Genomic DNA, 24,276 nt, shown 5'->3' on the forward strand with positions numbered 1-24,276 from the left:
CTTTGTGAAGAAGAAAGAGTCAGCGATCTGAGGAGCTGCCCATGAGACAACACCAAGAAGGTATGGAACTTTTGTGATAAGGAAACAACAGTATGGAACCCCTGTGATAAGATGACAACAAGCACTGGCACAAATACTCATGTGCCTTGTGATACAGGGACAAACCTCAACTGCAGCATATGAATGTCAGTCATGTGGCTGTCCAAACTACCCCTTTAATGTCTTTCCCTGGTAGCACAGTGGCTCTCTTGGATTAAGTATTTAATTAATCTTCATCTAAAAGGTCCTGAGAACAGTCCTATAATGCAAACAAATGTACATAAATACAGAACTAAAAAAAGTCAAACTCATGGCTCAAAGCAAAACAAATATTGCTCAGAATACTTGTTTATGTTAAGATCACTAGCTGTAAACTGTGCGTTCTAGTAGCAAACAAAAACTTGTTGGCCTAGGAAAAAAACCCAAAACATTCAATGTCTACAGGATTGGCAGCACTAATATTACTTTACAACGTGGAGTAAGAATAAAAAACATCAGTGTAACATTGCAAAATGATCCAGCTAACCTAAGCTTATGTAAACAAGTATGCTTTGACAATGTTTGTACGTCTAGGTGTGACCCTGCGCTGGGAGCTGGGCGGGTGGAGACCCAACAAGGGTGACAGGAGCTGTTCCAAGGTGCTTCCAGCTGCCCAGATCCCTGCAGGAGAGAGGCTCAGGGCTGTGAACCTGCAAACCTGCACTGGCATCACTAGTTCTACTCCTGGGAGCAGCCCATTGCAGAGACTATACACATAGGTAAGGATTATTCACAAACATAAGGCATTGCAGAACTTGGCCCTAAAATTTCTATTTTCAGCAGAGAATCCCTTATCCATATACAAGGTCATATTTTTATATATCAAAAAGTGTCTAAAATAAGGGTCAGAGTCACTATATGTTATGCTCAGTAACACAGTTAAGATGCTGCATATTGGCTTCAGATACTGCAAACCATTTTCCTCATTAAAATCAAACCAACTATGAACCTTTCTCACAAGAATGAAATTAACCACGAAAATGAAAAATGAGCAGGCTCTGTTTTCAAGGTTAAAAGGAGACATTAACAGAAATCAGCAACTCCCATTGCAATAGTTTTCCAGTGCCTTCCCCTCTGAGCAGTGAGCACTCTGGGACTGCAGTGGTGGTGGTCTCCAGTCCTGCCTGGTGTCCTGGCTGCCGTGGCTACTGGCGCTCCCCTTCCACCCGCTTCTTCCGCACTGTGGGCAACAAAGAGAGTCAGCACTGCCTTCCTGAGAGCACCAGACACCCCTCCCAGGGCATGCGACCAGCACAGAAGGGAGGAGCTTCTGGGAAATGCTCAGAAGAATTACCATAATCAATATGTGCCATATACCATCATGCTCAACGAAATAATTGTACCCAAACTGCGTTTTTGTATCGCAGACTGTAGAATTTCACCAAGTGTTCACATCAGTGTGTTTTCCACAAAAATCACATTCTGAGATAAAGGTTTTAGATGATTAAAAAATCACCACTTCCTGCACTTCCTTCCAGTGATTCCATTTAGATTTTATTACAGTTTTATTGTTCTTTTAAATGACACTGTGTTCCAGCTAAATTGATACTGGTCTGCTGTAGTCTGCAGTGCTCTGGATTATTTAAGCTTTAGGCATCAAAAATTAATGACTTCTGTAATTGCACAGTGTATACTGTAGGTAAGCAATAGTCATATTCTTTTAGAAAATAATTAGAAGTACTCTTAAGTACCAATATCCATTAATACTGCAAAAAAATATCATATTGGACCTTAAATTACCTGTTTAAACTTCACATGCTCTGACTGCATCTGATAATCAGTTTAATTAACTCTGTTTTTTCACTGGAAACCACATAGGTTGAAGTTGCCATTTAGCAAAGCAGAGTGATAAACCTTGTGTTATGGGCAGGATTATTTTGACAAGTCTGGATTTTTACAGCACTTAAGATACATTATACTTGGTATAGAGCAGGTTTAGTTGGGCAGCATTTGCTGCTCCACATTCTAATAAAATGCATTGAGTATTTTCTGACCTGGCCAGATAAGATTTGTGAGGTTCTCCTGTTTGTGTGATAGAAAATTTAGTGTTATGTCAGTGTCATGTCCTGTTTCTGATATTGAATGTCTGAAGCACAGAACAAAGCAGTAGAACTTGATGAATGAATGCTTTTCACCACAGAAAGTCAATAACAACAATATATTGCTAAACATCTCATTACTAAGAGGAGGTTTTTTTCATCATGCCTTTTTGGCAAACAGATTGCATTATTCCAAAGCCTGCAGTGTAGCATCAGTCATTTGTGTCTGCTTTCAGTGTTTTGTTCATTTATTTTATTGAATTCCTTTAGGAATTCTGTCCTACAAAATCTTGAACAAAACCAAACAACACAAACACAGGAAACTGAAGATTAGGACATAAGTCTAACGACAAGTGGTGAAATAATGGGAAAAAAGGGTTTTTCTCTATTTGTAGATTGGATATTTCAAATACCCTTCTGGGACACTGACAGGAAAAATAGTATATTGTTGGAATGCTTAGATATTGCTAAAAATTAAAATTTCAAACCCCTAGAAGTACGTATGAAAGGAAAAGGTTTTAGCTCAACTTTTATCTTGGTTCCCACAGAGAGAAACCCAAGCTGAAACCCACAAAGTCATCATGGTTTGACGCCCCAGTCTGAAGAAGAACTGATTAAAAATACAAAGTTTAATTTCTTTTTTCCCCTTTTAACTCTAAATTTCTTCTGCCCAGTCATCTCCTGTGTATTCTGTGTACTGAGGGCAGAGCATGTCACACTCAGGTGACACTTGCAGGGGTTTATTGTCTTTGCCTGTCCTTGCTCACAAAAGCAGAAGGATCTGGTTTGCCCCCTTGGCTGGGCAGGCTGGACAACAAAGTCAGGACTTCTGTGTCCTCTGAGAAAACAGGATGGGTTTGACTCCTCATTTACTGCCCAGAACAGCTGACAGAGCAGTGAGAAATTTAGGACACTCCATAGAAAAGGCTGAAATAACTCCCCAGAAGGAGCAGGAGAAAAATAGTGGCTCCTAATCCCAGTAAGATCTCTGCTGTTTTCTGCTCTAGAGCCTGAGGAGCTTTGCATCTCCCCTCACATGGAGCAGTGTGAATGCTGTGGTCAAAATTCCATCTGAATCTACAGCCAGGGAGAGCTGTGCCTGGGAAGGTCAGGGCTGGGCTCACACAAAGAAATGTTGAGTAAATGCAGTGGCAGCTTACCCAGATCGTTGTTTTTAGTGATAGCTGCTGCTACCCTGGTTCTTGGACCTTGTTTTGTGAACTGGTATCCAAACTTGAGAATCCTGGAGTTCTCCTCCAGCATCTTGGCAATCTCCATCTCTACAGCTGTCCCCAGCTGCTGCCTCTGTGGGTGATGTAGTCAAGGGTCCCCAAAAGAAAAGGAAACATTTAATTTCACATGAGAGAGAAGTGCTTGCATTTAAGTACAAGGCTGCAAACTACAAAGAGAATCCCATCGCTGGAGATTTTGCCCTGAGTTTTGAGTAGTTTTATTGAGAAATTTTCCACCCTTTGGTTGCACTGACTGGGGACATGACTGAGCCACAGAGGCTGCCTTGACTCTGCCAGAGTCCCCTGGTAGAACCCTCTGGGAATCCACATCAAAGAGAAACAAAAGTGAACTTCCCCAACGTTCTCTCTTTACCTGGTTGTCGATTTTAATCTCTGTTAGGGATTCATTCTTTTTCAGTGCATCAATCAGCGCCAAAATCCCTGTCCCAGTGATGAAGTTGGATTCTACATTCAGACTCTTCAGTGTTTTGTTCACTTTCAACATATCTGCAAATGCCTGAAGGGCCAAAAAGAGGGAACATGAGATAACATCTTGAAAGTTTCAGGGAATAGCAGGGAATCAGCAAAACAGATCTTAGTACCAACAAGAAATAAAACATAAATATGCTTAGAAGAATGGAGAGGTAGATCAGAAGAGATTATATTTCTACTTTTCATAGCCATAGGGAATTCCTGCAAGGGAAAATAAAGAATGTATCCTAAAGCAGACATGGCCCTACTTAAAATTTGTTGTGGTTTTTTTTCCCAGTAATGTTAAAACTTACAATAGCTACGGGGTCGTTGCTTCGAGTAGCTGCAAGACTGAATGTCTTCACATGTGTGTTCGTTTCCAGAGCTTTTGCAAATTCTTTCAGCGTTGGAATAGGAATATTCTAGGGTAAAAAGACAAATCCAGTAATTAGGAAAGCCAATCACACTGCTGATTTTAATGATTATGAAACTGATTGATGAACAAGCACAGTGTATGCAAGGGAAACACCCCTGATGGTTTTAGGATGGTTTCCAGAGTGGGCACAGTGGCCCCAGAGGCTGGAGGTGCCTGAGGTGCCAGCACTGCCCAGAACTGGGTCAGGTCAAGGCCAGCACGTGACCCTCCCTGAGCCACTTTCTGTTCCTCTGCCAGTTGTGCAGTCTCCACATGCCACCTCCTCCTCCACCTCCTCCTCCCCCCTACTCTCTGTGGGCTGATTGAATTTGGCCAGTGATGATTGCACAGTACCCATGAGAGATCTTCCCTCACAATCTGCTGAGAAAGGCAGCCAAAGGGAGTCACCCCTGGGGCATTTAATCAGCATTTAATTCAGGATCAGGAACTGATGACCTTGGAGCCTCTACAACAGTCCTTTCCCCACCCCTTCCCTGAGTGCCCTGCTTTTTCTGAACAGTAAAGAGAGACAAAATTTGAGGATAAAAGGCACAGGCTTTGGAAGTATTTGAATAAGTCCTCCTATGATGACATGGAGAAAACCACAGCATCTACCTTTATGTTGTTGAGATTAACTTCTGTGAGACTGGGATCATTTGCTTTTATCCTTTGTAAACTTGCTTCCACATTGGTAGGATTAGGTGGCTCCTCAAAGATGGGCTTGACCTTTTCACCTTTCACCACATCTGCAACACAAAATCTCATGCAATGTCAGCCTAGGAACAGGCACCATCCCTCTGGCTGTTCCATTCCCATTTAGGTTTGTACTGCAGCAATCCAGAAGGGTTTATGAGAACCACAAAACCTGCAAGTAGGAGTATTATCCCCCTTATCCCTGCCAGGCATATTTCAATATAGATTTGCACCCCCTGTGCACCCAGAGCTGGCACTGGAGGCTGAGGTCAGGCCGGCTGGGCAGCATTGTCAAGGGCAAACTCCTCCTTTATATAAAATCCCTGTACAATTAACTGGAGCCAAAGCAGCTTTGAAGAGTATTGTTTGGGATGTGATATACTGCAAGGGCTGCTTTGTACTTTGTCTAATATCTGCAAAGAAAGGTGTGCTCAGAACTTGCCCACTATATTAGTGAGAAAATGTCCCTGCACCTATGAATAGACTGTGCTACATAAAGCAACAAGAGCAGGAGGCCCCTCAGTTTCCTCCTCTCAGCTGATACTATCTCAGCTTACTATAAATTCAATTAGCTCTTGTAAAATTGCAACATCTGCACTTTTAAAATAATAAAACTATCAAAGCATGAAAAGTAAGTCTGTCTGCCAGCACCAAGATTTATGAAATCTTTGAGTAGTCATGTTCCAAAGAACTATGGTATTTAGTGCTGGAAGCTATGAGCTATAAATATTCTCAGAGATGCATAAAAATCATAGTTTAGAACACAATTAGTACTTCTAATTCCCACGCATACAGTTGTGGAGATTAATTTATTAACCCTGCCTGCCCAAGCCACTAGAATATTGCTGACCACAAGTATGTTTGAATCCTTTTATTTTATGCTGCAGACAGGGAGAGGTCTTGAAGAATTGTGTGCAAGTCTCAGTGTAGTACACATTGCTGTTCATTGCAATGGGTAAAGGTTCATGCCATATCATGGGCCAAAAGAAAACCACATCCCATTTAGAGCTCATACTCATAGTAGAGATGGTCATAGAGAAATCTTGAGCTGGTTTTCACTCTGCTCCCTTTGATATCAAACCTTTTTTTTTACCAATTCCCTGAGAGATCTCACATATCCCTGATAACACTTCAGCCTTTCTAGGGAGCTGGGAATTGGAAACTACATTTAGAGAATTCACCTTGGATGCAAGGATAGAATGTAAACAAAAAAAGCAAAGCATTTTTTGCACTTGTGGCAACACCGTGCCAGACTGGGAGCAGGGGAGACTCAAGCAGCCTGTCCTCAGGTTAGACATCACAGTGTACTCAGGCTAGAGTTGGGAGGAATTTTCATTTTCTACTTCTTGTTGCTTTCCATGAGTTTTTCTTGTTTCTTTAATCATGGTGTTGTTTTGCCACATTTCTGAGCAAATTTTTACTGAAGCATTTCACTTGGCTAAGGAAAGGTATTGCTTTTGGACCAAAGAATACAGTGATGTGATGGTGATTTTCTGGTTCATAGGTCTGCGATTGGAGCATAGTTTAGCTGACTCACATAGCTGACTTTTTGACTTAGTATAACAAAAATATTCTGAAATCTAGGAGGATTAGTAACGCAGGCAGTTGCCTGTTATGAGATAGATGGCAGCTTACACAGGGCCCCACTGGGAAGGCCTGCAGAGCAGCTTTATCCTGAGAAAAATTAAGTGACATGGTGTCCTGTCTGCTTTCCCACCTCCCCTTCAGCAATGGAAGATGGAAAGGAAAGCCCCTGGTAAAGATAGCTGCTGTTCTCATGGCCTGAGAAGAAGAAAACATTTTTTAGTACTGTTTCCCTAGGAAAGGGTATTCCACAGTTTTGTTTGAAGTAAAGTTTAGCCCATTAGATATCGAGGGCCTGGAGGTGACAAGCTCTGGATCAAGGCTTGGCAGCTCTCAAGAAAAGCTTGGAATTCAGATGCTCCATTTCTCCCTCCATCAGCCTCCTGTGGGCTGCTGAGCCAAGATCAGATTCACCAAAGGTCTGTTTATTTAGTGCAAACATCTCTGGATTTGTTTTTAGTAACTGCAGCTGTTTCTCTTGGGGGATTTCCAGAATGATTCCATTTCCTGTGTCCCTAGGGAGCCACAGAACAGGCACTCTGCACCACTGCCCCAGGAGCCAGGTGCAGGTGGGAGATCAGAGGGAGTGGCTGGGGCAGGAGCACATCCAGGCAGGCTTTGCCTCCCTGTGAATGCAGCTCGAGGTGACTCTGGTCACAGATGTGACTCTGACGGGCATTCTGCCACATTTGAGCCCTTGTGGTTCAAATAACCGTATTAGTTGTGGTTACAAGTAATTTTTCAGGTGTGTAAATGTAGGTACTTGGGGCAATATGGCCTGGCCTGAACTGCGGCCAGTTCTTAGCTACAGCTCACTCTGTTTTCTGCCTGCTGCCTAAACTGAAATGGAATGGAAATTTATATATCTTGGCCTCCTAAATACTCCCACTCTTTCAAACACCTCTGCAGAGCCAGATACTGCTCTCTAGGAAAAAAGATTCCTTAGGAATGATCTGTTTGTACACTACTGTTGTTATTATAATGAATTTTAAGATCGTATTTACTTTTATAAAGACACCTTTCATGATTAATTACATCAATCAAAGTTGGGTGCAGTTACATTACACTAAATTAGGCCAGCAGAGCCCACCTACAGCTGTAGAAGTCCCTAGAGATGACATGCAGCCCACAAGAGAAATCTGCTTGCTTACTTCTCACGATTCCTTTTCCATCTTTACCGCGGGCTCCTGCTTCATCAAATTTCGGGTTGTTGACCATGTTGTGCACTCCAAGAACAGCTGAAATGTGTAAACACCAGCAAGAGGATACAATGTTAATGACAGGAACACAGACTGCAGGAAAGTATCTGCTACAAATTGCAGTTTAGTTCCCCAAACAAAACCCCCTTTATAAAACGCTAACTGTGTGCATCATGACTGCTTGTAAGGAGAGTTTTTTGGGCTCCAAATTCTGGAGATACAGACACTTCCAATATAGATTTTTGAACAATCAAGTCAATGTAGAATGCGTATCCCAGAAGTGCCAGCTGGAAGGAACCACTGTGGGTCATCTTGTCCAGCCTCTCCCTCAGGCAGGAGTGCTGCCAGCACTAATGAGGTCAGCCATGGCTTTGTCTGCTGGAGTCTGAAAACACCCAGGGATGGAAATCCCACAGCCTCCTTGGGTAAATGGTTTCAATGCTACACTCCTAATCACTTTCCTTCCCTAATATACAACCTGAACTTCTTATTGCTCATATGTTCTATTATTTGGTGCATCTGAGAATTTCACTGTACATGTGATGAGCTTAATGCATTGGCATTCCCTCCAGGGTTTCTAATGGAAGCACATCGATACTAACATGCTTGGAAAATAATCAAAAGTGGTGAAGATACCCAGGTCTAATCACCTGGCAACCAATTTTCTCATTCAAGGAGTTAGATTCCAAATTTCCTCATGGATTCAGGATCTTTATCCACTGTAACAAGTTTATCTGGCTAGTTGGGATGTCAGAGTTGAGGGAGGTGGCTGCAGTATGCTACAAACAATGCAGATACAGTGGGATCAGTCACTTCCACTACAGTGCCAGCACCCCAGCCTGCAGCCCACTGCCCACCCTTCCCTTCCCCAAATCACATGAGCTGCTTCATCTCCCCCCTGGCCTGACACATCAGTTTTAAGCAAAGTCTGAAATGCAGCAGCTGTCGAGTCCTGCTTCAACCATCCTGGGCAATGTGTGACCCATCAGACAGCACCAGGGGCCTGAGGGGCCATCATGAGACACTCCTGGTGGCAGGTCTGGCCAGAGAAGGGCTGCACATGTGGGAGGATCACATCTGTATGTTTTCTAACCTGCAAGGTCATAGAGCTCAGTATCAGAAGCACTGGCCAGAGCCTCTTCCAGCTCCGGATCCAGGGTCACCTTCTCTTCCGTGCGCGTTTCTACGGGCTTCTCTTTAGGGATAAATATTTTTCCTAAGATAAAGGAAAAAAGCCAGAGTGAGTAATGAATTATTGGAACAACTTCTTTGCCTCCTGGCTGCAGAGGAACAGGTCTGTGACAGTGGAACTGCTTGGAAATATTATCACATGTGTGTTTTTCTCTTTCTTACTCGATGTTATCCCCCACACCAGAATCTTAATAAGTCTAAAAATAAAAGGTGCAGATTCCTGCTCTGTGTTGGTGATTGTTATTTTAGGAATTTGCTCTCAGGAGGAGTCCCAGCTGGGATTTTTCTGAAGGTCCTGTGTCCTTAAATAGGCAGAATCAGGTCTACACAAAAAGCTTGCAGAAATTTCATCCTTATATTTAAATGAGGCACCAGGAGCAGTTAAAACCATCCTACTGCAACAATCTTTCAGTTCATGAACTTCCATACATGATCCTGAAAGCCCAGAAAACCTGTTCTCTTCCAGTAACTCAATTTAATTCCCAGCCCCTCCAGAGTATTTTCCCTCTGTGTCTCCTGATGAACATTCACACAAATAGCCTTACCCTGATCATTTGTGCAGGCCTGAAAAGTCTGAACTGAACCACATGTTGCCCAAGAAAGACTCCTGGCATATTTGTTACTCTCTGTATCATGCTGAAACCTTTGGGTTAGCAGATATGCGTTTCCATGCAATATTCCCCCAAGACTGAGGTCACTGGCCTGTCTGCTGAAATAAGGAAAATGCAGGATAAATCCAGGAACAGCACAAGTTCCACTACTCCTTCAGGCCACTATGGTGGTTAACCTCAGCACTGTGATGATGTAACTGCAAATTGGAGTGAGGCCCTTAAATCAGAGCTGGAGCTGCACTTTAGTCCCCAGCACTGCTGGGCTTTTCTCCCACTCAGCTTTCCCGAGCAGCCCCCACAGCCAGCGCAGGACTGGATGATCCCCCAGGATCAGACAGTGCCATTGCTCCAATAATTGAGGGAATTCCCATAATCTACTGTCCCCTGTGCCATAGCTCCCCTCACAACTACTTCTCAAGCAGGCTTTAATTAACCCTGTTGTAATGATGATCTTTGGTGCAGGCAGCTTTGGCCCACTGTCAGCTTTACATTTTCATTTTGTGCAGCTATTTACACTCTAGATATAATGCTTGAAGCATTACAGCTAGTCCTGTGGCTTTCTGAAATGTCTCTAAAATAGTTTAATTTTAACTCTACTAGTCATCTTGTTACCATTCATGAATGTAATTCTGATATTTAGTACTGAATTACAGATGTTTTGCCTCTGTTTTTTTCAACACTGTCATCCTTCTGTAACTTCATTTTTCCCCATTACAGTCCAAAGTATCATTTTCATGTAGTAATTTCCAATTCATTTATATCTTTTATACAAGTTTGTCTACAGCCATTTTTATGCTGTCAGCTTTCATGACTCAAATCACTGAGTAAGCTCAGAAAAAAACTTTAATTGATATTTCTGAAGCTCTGGCAAGGTTTATTGATACATGATTCACATTATTTACCTTAGAGATATTTCTACCAAGGCTAAACCACTTCTGAGTACAAAATTGGACAGAAAGCTATGCAGAAAATCAAAGTAGTATCATGGTTTGATTTGTTTTTCATTAAGTAAGTAATCTTTTTAGAAAAGGCTTCAAGAAGATAAAAGCCTTTGGTGGGGGAGAGGTAAGAACCATTTTAACTGTGACTGCATTAGGTCACAGCAATTAAGGACAGCCATCCCAGCAGCATCAAACACAAATCAAGTGGAAATTTGGGGTAAGAACCACTCTGCAAAGATGGGTCAATCATGCTCTCCAGATTCACCAGCAGCACAGCTGGGCAGACTTCAGACCCTCTCTGTGCTACCACCTAACCTGAAGTGTTGGATGGCAGCACCATCCAGACGCCACGGAGCAAGACTTAACCTGATGCCAGCTTGACATAAGGAAAAAAATTCATTACTGTGCTGGAGGCTAGAAAACCAAAATCTATCAGAATATCTGAGTAAACAATCAATAGTGAGGAATACTGCCCAGAAAGGGTTTTCCTTTCAGATCCCTGGTGATTCCCCGTGAGTTTCAAGTACTCAGTAGGTTGTTTGAGATATGGAGGGAATCTTTATCCTGACTGATAACACTGTTCTGTAGCAGCAATTCCACAGGACCACAGCCTGTGGAGACAAAGCATCTCCACCAGGCAGGGAGTGATTCTTCCCAGACACAAACACGAGTCACACTTTTAACAAACACTGATCCAAGTCTGTGCTTTCACACATAACATTGCAAAGGGACACAGGACCTTGAGTTTGGACTAAACTGGGCACAATATGTGGTGTAGTTGGTCTTTAAGGACTTTGGATAAGTGAAGGTCAAGTGCCTTGCATAGCAAGAAATCAAGGGGTAATGGAAACCTCTAGAGGCTCATACCTTTTCTGTACAGTTCACATATATAGGAATACAATTTTAAACATTTGTTTCAGGCATATGTAATTCTTGGATCCCAGCCTGAATCTCGTTAAATGTGTATATGATTCCCAATGATAGTTTCATTTAATGCATTCTCAGCAAATGTTTTAGGAAAAAAAATTCTATTCTTGGTTATATGAAATATTTAAAGGGGCAAGGTCGTGTCAAAGACAGTAATATATATCTTTAATGTATGTGGGTCTTGCTGACATCCAGTGGTGTTTAAAAATATTCATTTTACTGCTATCTAGATAAGAACATTCCACTGTGAAGAGATGCTGTAGCACAGCAGAAGGAGGTTAGAAAAACTCTTGTATTTAGCATGTTATTAGCAATTTATTACCTGTCCACAAAACCCGTGTGTCTGTTTATAGACAGCTGTCAACTAGTTTTCTTTCATTATTTAAGGACAGAGTTTAAAGATTCAGGAGGTGTCTCCTAGTCCCACATCTGTACATTGTAAATTCATTATCCAGTGCATCATGGAATTCACTGGCAAAATAAAATATGGATTGTGGCTTCCTTGATTCAATGGTTCAACTTAAAATTTATTACTTGGAAGAAGCCTTGGAGGAATAGTGACATTTTATTATTATAAAGTGAGATTTATGATGAAAGGCTGCTGCTCTTGGTGTTCTTTATATTCACACTGTGTTTTAGAAGGTACTTAATTATTTCTTTATTCTGTTTGGTATAATTAATGTTGGCTGTGCTATATTTTGCCTCCAGAATATGCTAATGTTCTGTGCTAAGTTTTAATAGTAATAGCTTAACTTTCTACCAATGAAAAACACAGTGACAAAAGTTCTGTTTATACATAACTTGAACTACTTTGTTGTTAACAAGACAAAAGTAACCACACTTCTGTATAAGAATAATTTTTTTTGTTTGTTTGACTGAAGGAAAGTATCATTTTATTTTTACACAAGCACAGAAACCCAAAGTGTGTGGCGTCCCAAGTGCTTTCTTTCAGTGTGAAATTTTAAGTGTGTATCACTGCAATTCTCCCCTTCTTTTGGCCAAACTGGGCCAAAAGTGTCTGGGGTGACCTGGGGGATGGCTGAGGCAGCTGATTACAAACCAGGGACTTGCTGAGTGTGAGTGCAGTGAGCAGAGTTTTGTCTTGGCTCAGTTTAACAGCAGACCTACTCCTTTTCACCCACTGCAAAACAAGACTTCTATTGAGACTGAAATAGGATATGGCTTTCCTCAAAAGAGGCTACAGAAACAAAATCCATTGACAGCCAGAGAGAAGAGGATTCAGAGGAAAGCACTCCAGAGAGACACAGAAATGTGGATCAGGTAAAAGGAAAGCAAATTCTCTATAAAAAAAAAAGAAATTCGCTGGGAGCAGTCATGAAACCATAGATCTCATTTTGCCACTTGGTTCAGCCAGGTTTCTTTTCCTGCATTGTGCAAATGCCCCCATTAAAGCAATGTCAGAGTAAAGCAAGGAAATGAGATCTCCACCTTCTTATACAGTCATAATTAACTACCATATGTACATCTATGGGAGGATTTTTTAAGGATATTTACTTAATTTTATAATACAAATGCATTTTCTGCCATAATTGTAAAACAATAATGTACTTTCTTTTCCTATATAGTGTAACTCAGATTATTGTATTTTCAAGAAAATGCCTGGTTACACTTACTACTTCTGACTTCTCAATGAATCACTGAGTACGGTGAGTGCCTCTTTGTTCTCAATTACAGAATGCTACACTGACCTTGGGAGTGAAATTCAATAATCCTGGAAATCTGCCTTGCACAAATCACAGGCACCTGATTAACTTTTTTCATTTTACACTATTCTTTTCTGTTGATGCTTTCTTAAACACCTCCCTACAAATATTCTATAAAAATGGAGCTAAATTATTTCTTACCAAGGATAAATTTGTATTATGAAGAAGAAAACACCAAGTTCAAGTAAGTTCATGAAGCTGAATGCCAGCAGTAAGAAAAATGCAGTATCATAATTGTTGTTGTTCTGTTGCTCTTGGATTAGTGTCAGCATATTCTATGCCTTAAAAACTATGACAATGGCATAGGAAGGCTGCAAAGATAAGCATTCCAAAGTTGTTAAACCTATTGTGCATAAACACAAAACGTGAACTCAAACTACACCAGTATCCTTGACTTTGATCAGCGTGCTGTGATCCTGCCACTGCAGCAATACCCCTCAAAGAGCTCTCCTGGAAAGTATGCTGGCTCAAACAAAAATAAACAAAATCCAACCCGTACTTTTTTTAAAACAGAAGGAAGCCCAGAATTTCTTCAGACCCTCACATGGATTATCACAGGTTAGGATGCATCCCTAGGGCAGTCCTGTGCATTTCCTCCTGGATTACTCAGTCCACCAAGCCAGCAGAAAGCTCCATGTCTGATGTGGAATGGTGCTAGAGGAGGAAGAAACTCAAACTGTGCCACTGCACTTCAGGTCCTCCTGGACATCAAAGACCTTTGAAACGTGGGCAGAGCTGAATACCACACTAGTTATGTTCCCTTCTGGCCTCTTTTCTCCCACCCAACACATTCTTCTCCTCTTTTCCTTCCCTCACTGTCCCCTGTGCCTTCCCCATCCCCTACATCTCCTGGTTTTGAAAATCTTTGAGTCCTGACCCTTCCCACCACCTCCCTTTCTTCTGCCCTCCCTTCCTTACCACTGCTCTTCTCTACAGCTCCTTTCCCCAGAACTGCCACATCAAATCCTTCATCCTGGAATATTCACACAGCTCCTCAACCCCCCCACTCCACCTCTCTGCCCCAGCCTCTCTGCTGGCTCTTTGCTCTTTTCTCTCCTTTGCAGTGCCCTTACAAAGGGAGGGGAGCTCTGTCAGAGCAGGAGGGAGCCTCCCTGCCCTCGGTCCTGGTGTGACAGGGGCCTCCCAGATGAGAGTTTCAAGACAGCCCAGCCATGCCAGGTGCCTCTGGGCGCTGCTGTGCTGCCACATGAGCTGGAGCAGCACTCACTGCAGGGCAGGAGCTCTGAGCAGCACTCACTGCAGGGGGAATGCTTGCAGAATGCTGCAACAAACTGCATGTACAAGAAAGCACAATATTTTGAGGATCCAGACTTGAGTATATTTCCCTGGGGATTCCATTTCAAGTCTTCTCTTCAAAGCATGGAGGCACTGCAGGTCATAAAAAAAAACAGCTGGAAAAATTTAGTCTAGATGGGTAAAACAATGTGTTTTCTCCTAATCTTGTTCTTGGAAGCAGCTAAGTCCTTTTTGCTGACACTTTCCAAAAATCCAACTCGAGGCAGCCTCTCAGCATGGGAAATTTCACTGTGAACTGTGCAAGTTTGGCAAAGTCATGAGTGACTAAAAGAGAGTCTTAGAAAAGCAAGCAGTGAAAGGCACTGGCCAGAGGCATCACTGTCAGCAATGCTTTCAATGCCTTAAGAGGCAAACATCAGCTCTAAATTTAAGCCCTAAAGAACAGGAAAAAGGTGGCAAAAATTTAAACAAACCATTTAGGCATTGGGGGTGAAATGACTGCCGTGTCAATCCAAGAAAGATACTGTGTCTCTATATTAAACCCTAACTTTTGAAAGCAGTCTGTTAGACACAGTGGGATTGGAACTCATTAGCATCTATTCTAATTCTCTGACCTTCTGAAAATGACTGTCCTTATTACTGCTGCTGTGTATTGATACTCTGCCTGGCACAGCACCACATGCAACATGGATGGCCTCTGCCAGAGCAACTGAAAACACAGCTTTGGCCAAAAGTTCTCTGGTACTTTCTTCCCTTTCCCTTTTATCAATCAGCTGAAAATGTTAGTATTTAATCACATACAAGCATGTTCCCCTTCCCTTTCCAGTCAAAAATAATAATAGCCCAATCCACTGGAGTTTGTCCATGCCTTTGATGAGAACTGGATGGGATCCAAAATGAAATGGTTTGGCAAGGAGCAGAAGACCGTGTAGAAAACAGGGACAGTGGTGAAGGGCTGAAACAGCAATCCTTAAAGCAACCTTTCATAGCTAATGACATTTCACAACAGAAGAACTTTTTAAAATTGTGTTTCATTAGTACCATACAGTTCAGAGAAGCCCTGCAACAAAGCAGAAGCAGAAATGCTGTTCCCAGTTGATGTCTGTGCCACAGCAGGACTCAGCTCTTAGCTGAGGTCAGACTGAGGTACAGACTGCAGAGAAAACAGCACTGACAGAGCCGTGGAATACTTTGTGTCTGCACTGTCCCTCATGTTCCCCACGTTTTCTTTTTATTCCTGGGTCATTCATGAACTTGAAAATGATACTTCAGTGATGGAAGCCTGATAGCCACCTGTCCCAGCTATATGTGTTAAGTACAATGGGTAAACTGTACTTAAGTACAACCCTAAATAACTTCCACAGACCATCAGGTTCTATGAAGGATTTCTAGAACATCTATCCTTAGTAGGAACAAATCCAAAATACACAAAATAAACACTTACATACTGCCCATCACCATGGCCCCAGTTATCAGCCCTTATGCTTCACCCTCACTGCTCATTGCTAACAGACATTTGTGCTGCACAAGAGCTCCTGAAAGCCACCAGATCGTGTCAAACCACACAACAGGCATTCAAATGAAGTGCCCAGCCCTGACTTGCATTAGGGAGGATGTGGGTAAAGCAGTCTGAAAACATTTCTCAGTGGCCAGTTTTGGGTGTGAGCCTGTGATCATTCCAGCCCTAGTTGGGGCAAACCTTGGGTCTCCACTGAAATCTGAGCTCCATCCCATGCAGGCTTAAATCCTTTTTGTACAGCAATTAATGAAGTACATCACCAAGCTTCAATATGGCAGAGGGCCAAAACCCTAATGCATTCCATACGTTTGATTGTTTTTGCCAAACATCTCCAACCTCTTGAAACCACAATTACAATCAAAAACAAGGCAATTCCCTGCATAATCAGCCCCCACTTTGTCTGGGGCTCATATTTAACATTTCCTGTGTTTTAACCATTCTGCATATCTGTGTCAGCTCTGGAATTTGGTTTAGCTTGTTTCTAGGACAATCAAAACCTTATGGTTTCTCAGCATTTAGAGACCAACATAGGCAACTGAATTTTTGTCCTTCAGCAGCTGCTTGGTATTGCTTCTTGGTCAAGAACTCTCTAATAAAATATTAACAACAAAAAAAAAGAGTAGATAAAAAAATCATCACAGTAGATAAAAATAACAGTAGATAAAAAAATTACAGTTGATAAAAAATCATCATGTACTACAGGATGGTCTGGAAAGAGGATATTTTAAATGCCACCTTCTTTTCAGCTCATCAGTGAATTTCCAAGTTTTAGCTTTGTATGATAACTGTAAGAACTGGTAGAAATGTCACTTTACATTTAGTAGAAGCATCCCACTTCCTAAATTTGAAAAAATAAATGCTTTCCCAGTGGCAGACAAATATCATAGTACAAAACACTGACAAAAGTTCAAACAACACTTGACATACTCTAATCCGACTGACACACAAATATTCTTAGGTCATAAATACCAAATGGCAAATTGGCATCAATTCCTCCCAAATATACACAACTGGATGCATTTTAGACCTGCTTGGAATTTAATTTTTAACTAGCAGAAATAGCATCAAATTAATTTGCAATTATTTACAGAATGGCTACATTACAGTGCATGTAGAGTGTAAAGAAATAATTTAACAGAAATCTATATAATATAATCATATAAATATTTACCAATCTGTAAATGCATCTTAGAGACCATCAACATGCAGAAGATGAGAAATAAGATTTTCCTCAAAAGATATCCTTCTTTAGAATTCTTCTAAATTAGGAGAAGAATTATTTTTCCTGAACTAATTACTGAGCTTTGGAAGAATACTAATTATTCTCCAATTAAAGCATCTAGCATGTATTATCAGATTTGAAAATGTCTTTCAGGATTGCTTTGTTTCCTTGCGTGGGAAATATCTTCTTCCAAGTGTAAATCAAGTAATTTATATTTTAATACAGCCATCCTGTTATTTTTTTTCCAATTGAGAGTGTCAAAATGAGTCACACTGCAGTTACAAGCAGATTCTTAAGATCCAGGAATAGCCACACATGGACTTTGTAGAACTTTCATCACATTTTACCAATTAGCAGCCAATTAGCAGGTTTATCATAGAACCCATGGGAGGATTTCAGTGCATCTGGCAGATGGAGATTTCAGTTATATGTTTTATAAGGCTCAGCTGCTGCATTGCTGCAAGTTTGCTGCATTGCTGGTGTTTCTGTAGGACACCTCCTGCCAAGCCACAGAGGGGCAGCAGGACTCACACTCCACTACCAGTTCAGGATATGCCAAGCTCAAAATAAACAACTTTGTTCTCAAAGTCAGTTCCCTTAAAGCAGCACAAAAATGACACTGTGCACTCAATTGACAAGGTACTGGACCTCATCAGATCTCAGATTAATTCAGTTATTTCTAACCAACAAAGAAACAAAGGGTATTTTCATAGCATTTGGCCTCTGACTTCAAAGAAAATGTAGTATAATTCTGTGTGTTTAGATTATAATTGTAAAATGACTGCAGAAATCACAGAACACATGGTTGTTTTCATTTGACTTAATCTGCTAAAGCTGATACTGAGGATTTTGTCATGAATTTGTATTGTACAAAGAGGAAATTAAGGGAATAATTCCTGTAGCCTAAAATGCTGTCATTACCTCGTAATTGTAATAATTCTTGAAATTGTAACTTTGAAGTAAATGAGCACAGTGAATCAAAAGCCAAATTAAGAACAGCTTTAAATGCTAGGAGGGCTGCATTCACTCTGTGCTCAGGGGGAAGTGAAATGTGTGGTTGGTTGTGTTTGCAAAGCAGTGGTATTTCCACACCAGAGACACCAGGAACTAATAAGCAGAACTCATGAGCACTTTAAGGGCATCTGGAAGCAAATGTAGGCATAATGTTGCTTCAGCTTCATCAAAAGAAAACTGAAATGGAATAAACAGCCCAGTGCATACAGTACCACTGTCAGGGACAACGCAGGGACTCATTTTGTACAGATCAAGGGCCAGTGCTATGGGTATGTAGCATTCTATAAACTGCTGGGGTTTGTGCACTGATGTTTCAGCCTTATTCAGAGATCTCAGATATAACTACAGTGAAAACTGCAAAATCTTAACCTTAAGTCTGTAAATATCAGTGAGGTGAGACATAACTGCAGGTGTTGGTATAAATACCTGGGGGCCTGCAAGCAGTGACTTGTACTGCTCTGACCCAGCAGTGTGTAGGAGACTGAAAACAATTGGTAACAAATCCATACTACAGTAAAGTGCTTTCCTTCCTGCACAGTGTGTGCTTGACCTCTCCTGCTACTGGCAGGACCTCTGCCCTCTCACTGCATGTCAGGGGCCTCACCACCAGCCCTGTGAAGAGCAGTGTGTGGGCATTTTGATGGGGCAAAAAGTAGGTTAAAGAATATGCTGCATGGTAAAATGGCACATTGATCAGATCTAGCTGAAAAAGGTCTCATTTGTCTGAAATCATTGTTTCAAAGACTGAGAACACAATGTAATGATAGTAACAACTCCTGGCCTATGAAATGTTATATAAATAACATTTTACATCTTTGGTAATGGTACATAATGTAAAAAATGCTGCCCTTGAGTTTCTTGAAGTATTTGCTTTCCTTTAAGCAGATCCCATTGAAATAATGGCAAATGCATTACATAGCCAGAAATGCACCCAGACATAGGAAGTTCCTTCTTGAATGAAGGGGTTGCCTGAGGCCAGCATTTTTGTCCATTTTTTATAAACAGGGAAAAGGAGCTAGTGGTACTAAAAGAATATTGTTTGTTTAAATTATGACTGTTCCTGCCCTGAGGTTATCCTACCAGTGTTTAAATTATTAGAATTAGGTTTTCCTGGTTTTCCCCTTTTTTTTCCTGTAGCTGTAGGATAAGGGTAGCAGGGAAAGTGTCTGCATGAATAGCATTGCCAGATGTGATAATAAACAAGTGGAAAAATACTTATTTTTTGTAACCGTATTCCCCGAGCTGTTACGTACAGCAAGATTCACTCAGAAAGCATTTATGTGTTTCCTCCTGAATGCCTCCCCCACTCAACACCCCTGCATGGCCTAATGCTTAACAGGGAGCAGTCCCTGTGGGGCTGGTGAGGGCACCTTTGTGCTTGAGTGCACCCAGAGGCACTGGCTGGCCAGGGAGCTGCTGTCTGAGCCCTTTGCTGCACTGGCGCTCTGGGTGCTGTACCTCCCAATTAATCTGGCCATTAACCCATCACAGACCATGGAGCTGCCCCTGGCACAGACCATGGAGCTGCCACTGGGACAGGCCACTGGGACTCCAGAGCAGTGAGGCAGACACTAGAGCAGCTGAACCAGCCCTTCCCCTTCTGCTGCAGCAGCTCTAGATCTGACTGCAGCCTCGCCCTGCACTGTCAGAGCCCCCAGCTCTGGGCCCAGCACACTGCAAGAACAGACAGCAGGCACTCTGTTTGTCTGTCTGCACCCAGTGCCAACACCAGCATGGCCAGTACCTTTCTTTTCTCCTGTGAAGGGCACGAAGTCCTCTCTGTCCTTGTGCTCCAGGGCTTGCTTCTCCAGGTAGGAGAGCAGGCGCTCTCTGTCGAAGGGGCCCGTGGCAGCTTTGGTGGTCTGGTCCTTCTGCCGGAATCCCGCTGGGAGCAGGGCATTCTGTGAGAGACAGGGCAGGGAAAGGACAGCAGGCAGCTGCACACACTGCTCCACACCTCATCTCAGTGGTTTGTAAGTGAAATCATGCTTTGCATAATGCTCTTGGGTGACAGCAGTAACACACATCACCTAAATGTACTCACGGAACTCAGCACATCAAACAGTGTTCTTGACTTACTAACCACTTGTCACAGACATATTTTATGAAAAATTCTTTCTTTAGGATTTTTCTCCTGAGAAGCTGAGAGGTCTCAGAAACAAAATGTAAACAATAATTATTTGCTGCTGTGGAATGCAACAGGTGCATCTTTGATTTGTCTCCTGTAGTAGTTTTTAATTAATAGCTAATCACAGTCCAGCTGTTTCGGACTCTGGTTAGTTACAAGATTCTATTATCATTCTATTCCTTGCTAGCCTTCTGATGAAATATTTTCTTCTGTTCTTTTAGTATAGTTTTAATATATCATCTTCTTTTCTATAATATATATAATAAAATAATAAATCAGCTTTCTGAAACATGGAGTCAAGATTCTCATCTCTTCCCTCGTCCTGGGACCCCTGTGAACACAACTACACCCACTAATATTTGTATTAACCATATTCACAGTCAGAGCACCAAAGAACTAAGTAAGGTCATTATAATCACAGTTTGCAGTCCAGGTAGATAAACCAGGCTATGTTTTCTGTACATTTCCTTTACTCTTTTTCCTCACCATTTTTCTCTCACTGAAAAAAAATTCCTTTCATTCTAAAGCAGATGTCTCTCAGACTTCAGAAATGAATGGCATGAACTAAAGAGACTGGTTGATGAGGTGGACTTCAGCTATTCAGAGTATGAGGAAGCAAGCAGCTAATTCCCACTTTCAAGATGTAGCTGTGGGATCCTGTGATTTCACCTGCATCCTGTAACATAGGAATATGCATGAGGCCCCCACATTTCAGTCCAGGAAATCCCAGGAAGAAATGCAGGTAGGTGGACCTTGCAGTGCACATGCAGCAATGCCAACGTGTTGAAGGTGCCCCAGAGTACTTCAGAAACATTTCCTCACTGGCCAGAACATGCACAGGAAATCTGATCCATGGCAAATACACAGGGAATTCTGAGCACGTCCAGTGGACAACTCAAGTCACCAGTTATTTCACCTGTGCATGCACAAATGTGCCCAGAGTGCTCCAAATTCACTGCACATATGTAGCATAAATACAAATGCACCATGGACTGATTTACTGTGTTGGTTGGTGTTGCTTTTTTAATGGTTTTCTGTGTCTCCATTTGAGATGCCAGATACTTGAAAATACCAGAATATGTAGAAATGGTAGTAGTGTGGGAAGTGGCAACATGGTGGGAGAGAACATTAAAATCCCCCTTAATTTCCAGACAAACTGGTGCTATAGAATTAGAAGCTATAAATCTGTTGTGTTTCTCCAAATTCATTTTGCCTCCAGACAGAACATTTTTTCTGCCATTTTACCTGCCAGTTTTCAAACTCCTACATCAGTTTGAATATTTTGGAGTAGGTACAGTCACAATTCCCTGCACACTTGTGACTGTAACCTCACTATTGTAGGATCAAGTGGTTCTCAGACTAGAGATCTTTAAATTCTTTGTGCGAATTTCTCAATTATTATGTAAATATAATAATTACATATACATACATGCATATATATACATATCTATATACACACATGTATATATATGTATATATAAAATTGGGGGATAGATAGATAGATAGATAGATAGATAGATAGATACATAGATACATAGATAGATAGACAGATAGATAGATAGATAGATAGATAGAATCCCAATACTTCTTACTCTCTGGAAAATGACCGTTGTGTAGCTGAATCCTGTTTTTCTTGATCGTACTCAAACATGTTCTCTTCAGCTAAAAATACATGTGCTGAATGACACAGTCAACAGATTTCAGAAGTTCAAAAGACCTGATCTCCATAAACACAGGTTATGTTTGTTTATTGCTGTGCTCAGAAATAGCAGCCATGAAAAGCTTCTCATTTTGTTGCAGTGTGCCAACATGACTAAAGATTTAGATTGCAGACAAGCTCATGTCTAAATAGACCAAGAGCACAGTGATTTTTACACAAGTAGCACATCACAGCAGGAATACAACCAAAATGTCTGTAGCTGAGCTGCTCATACTTTAGGGCACTGTCCCTACTGCAACAGAATAGAAATAAAAAATACTGCAGCGTGTGGCATTTCTAACAGGCAGTGCTGCAATTCTCATCGCTCACCTCAGGATCAAGGTCATCAAGAACATGTTCTAGCTGCTTCAGTTCATCCTCTGAGAGCTTGCTGAGTATTTCATCCTCGTTGATGTTCTTGTACTTCTCCAGCTCCTTTCGGAAGGGCAGAGACATGGCTCCTGCTGGGCTGCTCTGCTGCTGCTCAGGATTCCAACCATCCAGGGGTGCCCAGCTCCTCCAGCCACACTCCCTGCTAACAATAAAGCATTGTGAGCATCTCCATTGAGCTGAGAGTCCTGGAAAGCTGAGGGTCACAGTGACACTTGTTAAAGAAAACAAAGCAGCAGCATGTCCTGGCACAGCGCAGGGGGTGTGGGATGGGAACAGCCAGGACGGGTTCCGTAGCCTGGGGGCAGAGCAAGCAGCAGCTTTGAGACACAGATAAGGAAAATATTAGCAACTTTTCCTTTTTCATAGCAATATAGCTGCTTTATTTCATTTGCTTGGAAACAGTATCTGTTTGCTCTTTTGGCCAGAAGCAAAGTGGCAGAGTCACAGACAGCAGTCCAACACTGACAAACAAAAACCAAAATGTTATGCCTTGAGGCATTCTATCTTATCCCAGCTTTGCTGGTGGCTAAAAGCTAACCCACAGCATCTTGGCTGACTTTTTGGCACATTCTAAGCATCTGTCAGGTACACTGGTAGTTAGTCTTACTTCAGCATGTTTGGATACAAATGATAGCACATATCAAAATTCTTGGAGTGAGGAGATACTAGTTATAGCTCAAAACATTATCTGTAATTCAGTCTGTTACAAGGGAGACCTGCAGAAGTTCAAAACTTGAAAAAACATGAAAAAAATATGAGCTTAGTATTCCACAAACTCTTTTAGTTTTAAAATTTGAATATGATTCCTTGTTAGATGATCCCAACAGACTGGGAACAAGAAGATCTCATTTGCATGACCACAACAGTCATTGTCATATTATCTGTCATATGACAATATGACAAAGGACTCTCTGTCTTTACTTGCTCTTTATTTTTGTTGTTGTTGTTGTCCAGAACAAATTCTAGAACCAGAATCAGCCTGTAAAGGGACAGAGTGAAAGACAACTAACTTATGATCAGAAACAGCATTAACTGGGGACTCTCAGTGTGCTCCAGGCCCTCCCAGGTGTGCCCAGCTCCCCCAGCAGCAGCAGCACTCTCCCAAGGACACAGTTAGCTGGGCAGTTTCACAGCTGAGTTTTTGCACTCACAGATTTCAGAGTTATGGTTGATATGGAAACCAGCCAACTGGCACCTACCATTGATTTATGTAGCAACCCCAACCCTAATTTCCTCTGGCCAGGTTTTTAGTTGTCATAAGTTGATAAAATCCATGTGGGTTCTGTTGCTTGTCATATGAGCTGGAAGCCTGATTTTTGTTTGTCTTTTATTCCAAGTCCAAATGAAAATATTTCATTTACTTAGGAGTTTCACTATTTAAGTACTAAATATTAAAAGATATTTCATTTTTATATTTATCAAAAATACTAGAAATCAGCAATCTATTGAAAGGGAAGGGAATAATCAGTGGATTTACAAATTTGAAATATCTGGAATCCTGTGACTACTGCAAAGCACCTTAAGCCTTGACTGGAAACTTAAATATCCTGTTCCAAGAAGAATCATTATTTTGCCTACACACAATATCATCATCAAGCCATTCCAAATGTCAGGACAGAATTCAACCATTCTTTAAATTGAGAGTTTGTTTTAGGGAGGTAGTCAGCATCTGATGTTTAACAAAGTTACAACTGTTGTGAAATTTTGTTATAACATCAAACTTCCATCATATGCAATGAGTGTGGGGGATATTTTGACCAAAACCAGTACAAAAGAGCAAATGTTTTTGTGTACTTAGTGATTAAGAAGAACACTTGTTCAATATGTGTTTAATCCAAGCAATTTTTTATCGAAATTACTTGTTAAATAATGAAAGCATTTTATTTAAAAATTATAATTTGTTTAAACTGTAAAACCAAATGGAGCTGCAGTACAACAT

The 24,276-nt window shown here is 41.4% G+C and overlaps 1 protein-coding gene across 1 annotated transcript; it reads right to left on the bottom strand.

Moving 5' to 3' along the window:
- Window positions 1-784: 784 nt before the first annotated feature.
- On the bottom strand, window positions 785-22,479 carry LOC102040031 (tropomodulin-2). The gene is made up of 9 exons (XM_005419650.2): window positions 22,275-22,479; window positions 19,862-20,018; window positions 8,805-8,927; window positions 7,664-7,750; window positions 4,851-4,981; window positions 4,135-4,242; window positions 3,723-3,866; window positions 3,278-3,422; window positions 785-1,258 (listed from the first exon to the last, which is right to left on the bottom strand). The coding sequence occupies exons 1-9, from the start codon at window positions 22,398-22,400 to the stop codon at window positions 1,224-1,226; spliced, it is 1,056 nt and encodes a 351-aa protein (XP_005419707.1). The 5' UTR covers window positions 22,401-22,479; the 3' UTR covers window positions 785-1,223.
- Between the last annotated feature and the right edge of the window lie 1,797 nt (window positions 22,480-24,276).

This window comes from Geospiza fortis, unplaced genomic scaffold, assembly GCF_000277835.1.
Source record: "Geospiza fortis unplaced genomic scaffold, GeoFor_1.0 scaffold171, whole genome shotgun sequence".
Classification (NCBI taxonomy): domain Eukaryota; kingdom Metazoa; phylum Chordata; class Aves; order Passeriformes; family Thraupidae; genus Geospiza; species Geospiza fortis.